Source organism: Physeter macrocephalus, chromosome 8, assembly GCF_002837175.3.
Source record: "Physeter macrocephalus isolate SW-GA chromosome 8, ASM283717v5, whole genome shotgun sequence".
Classification (NCBI taxonomy): domain Eukaryota; kingdom Metazoa; phylum Chordata; class Mammalia; order Artiodactyla; family Physeteridae; genus Physeter; species Physeter macrocephalus.
The window spans coordinates 24319430-24321624 of NC_041221.1; the positions used below are offsets into that span (position 1 = coordinate 24319430).

Genomic DNA, 2195 nt, shown 5'->3' on the forward strand with positions numbered 1-2195 from the left:
TACAACTACTGAAGCCCGCGTGCCTAGAGCCCGTGCTCCACAACAAGAAAAGCCACCGCAATGAGAAGCCCACGCATCACAACGAAGAGTAGCCCCCGCTCGCCGCAACTAGAGAAAAGCCTGTGTGCAGCAACGAAGACCCAACACAGACAAAAATAAATAACTTAATTAATTAAATTTTTAAAAAATTTATATATATATATGTATAAATACCTCTCTAAATCCTTCAGAAAATTAATTTTGACCTAAGTACAGAAAAAAAAAGAGATAAATCTCAAGTGTGAATAAAGTTACAGGAAATTGCAAACATTTACAAATGCATTCCCTCTTTTTAAATTGTTTCTTCTCATCTGTGGCATTAAAGCACGCTCTTTATAATGTGAAGAGCTGCTGACATCTCTCCCACCCATCAACATGACCATAGCTCATCCATATTTTCACACACCCGAGTGCATGAAAAGCAGTAAGCACATTTGTTTTGAACACACCATGAAAGGGGCTTTAAATCTACCTGCTGTTCTCAACTTCTGTTTATTTTCTCCAAAAGTTAAGGAAAGCGATAATAATTTCTCATTCCATAACAAGGAAAAATATACTCTTCGCTGAAGACACAGCCTTAAGTCTCCATAAAATCAAAGACCCCCAACACTTCAGAAAACTCTCTGGATAAAGTTTATATTTGAATGACCAACTGGAAATGCATGGATCTTCAGGGCCTTTTCTTACTTCTCCTGAAAGAACTGGCATCGTAAGCCCACACGGTGTCTATCCCCTCCCCCGTGACCTGGGCCGGGGTCCAGTGTGGGAAGGGGAACCGGCAAGCAATGACTCTAGCCTCGTCCTCAAGTTCAAGCTCAAGCTTCTTCTCCAACTGCAGCATCTGTGGAGAACGACAGCCATCATTTCAGTGAGCGGGTAGTTGGAGGAAATGATTTCTCAATGTCCTTTTGTATCTGCATCCCTGAAAAAAACCTGTGCAAAATTACCGATTGTAAAAAGATCACTCCTGGGCATAAATACATCATCAAATAATCCATTAAAATACAGAAGTCACATGAACACATTTATAAGAATATTCTAGTATCAATTATAAGATGTGCCATTTATAGCAGATGTGTATCACAGAGTTCCACTTTCCTGACTAAAATCATGATGTGGCAGTAATTAATGTGAGAAGCAGCCTTAAATTATTTACCTACCTAAACATTTCAATCTACCCTGTCTCAATTACTTATCTTTTTCCACATTTTTAACATGTCTGAAATCAGGATACATCTTACAATTGATATTGTCTTAGAATTATAATTGGCAACATTTTTTTTTCTTTCCCAACAGCAATGGTACATCTTAAAATCAACAGCACCTAAAATCAACAAAAAATGGTATAATTAGACCATGAAAAAATATACACATTCTTGAAATATGATGAAATATTTCATAGTTTTTAAAAATGCATCCATAATACACTGATGATTAATTTCTTGATCGTCAACATAACTTATAAAAAATAAAATCCTCTTATTTATCACTTTTGCATAATTTTATTACTAATCTATCTGTGAAGGAGGAGTTTTACTGCTTGCTAAGAGTACTGACACTGTAAGTATGTCAGCAAATTAACAGCTGCTTAAAATTTTATCTTCAGGTCCTAAAATTATATTACCACCTTCACCTCCTAAAAACACCTTTTCTACTTTATTCCTTTAATTTGTTATTTTGGAATAATTTCAAATTTATAGAAAAGTTGCAAGAATAGAGCAAAGAACTCCTGTATTCCTTTACCCAGGTTCACCAATTTTTAACAGTTTGTCTTATTGCTCTCTTCCCCTCTCTCTGAACATTTTTTCTAAACCACTTGAGAACAGGTTGCATACAACATGGCCCTTTACTCGTTGGTACTTCGGTGTTTTCTAAGACAGAGACCCAGCGCAATTATCAAATTCAGGAAATTTAAGATTGTATTATTCCAGTAATAATAATTCCAATACCATCCCAATTTTGTCAAATGTCCCAGTAATGTCCTTCACATTGTCCCACAGCTGGGCTCCCACACTGCATGGAGCTGTAATGGTTCCTCAGCCTCCTTTAGTCTCTCACGACAATAACCTCCTTTAAGAACACAGGCCAGGGGCTTCCCTGGTGGCGCAGTGGTTGCGCGGCCGCCTGCCGATGCAGGGGAACCGGGTTCGCGCCCC

General features: G+C 37.9%; 1 protein-coding gene across 3 annotated transcripts in view; it reads right to left on the reverse strand.

The window, feature by feature from the left end:
- Positions 1-2195, reverse strand: part of ATPSCKMT (ATP synthase c subunit lysine N-methyltransferase) — a 121395-nt gene that overhangs the window by 103834 nt on the left and 15366 nt on the right. The window contains exon 5 of one of the 3 annotated variants that reach the window (XM_007106794.4): positions 214-880. The exons of 1 other annotated variant lie outside the window; for it this stretch is intronic. In XM_007106794.4, the coding sequence (XP_007106856.2) occupies positions 710-880 (171 nt within the window). In that variant the 3' untranslated portion in view covers positions 214-709. Of the gene's footprint in view, positions 1-213; positions 962-2195 lie in introns of those variants that run through there. One more of the 3 variants, XM_028492805.2, reaches the window with a different exon arrangement.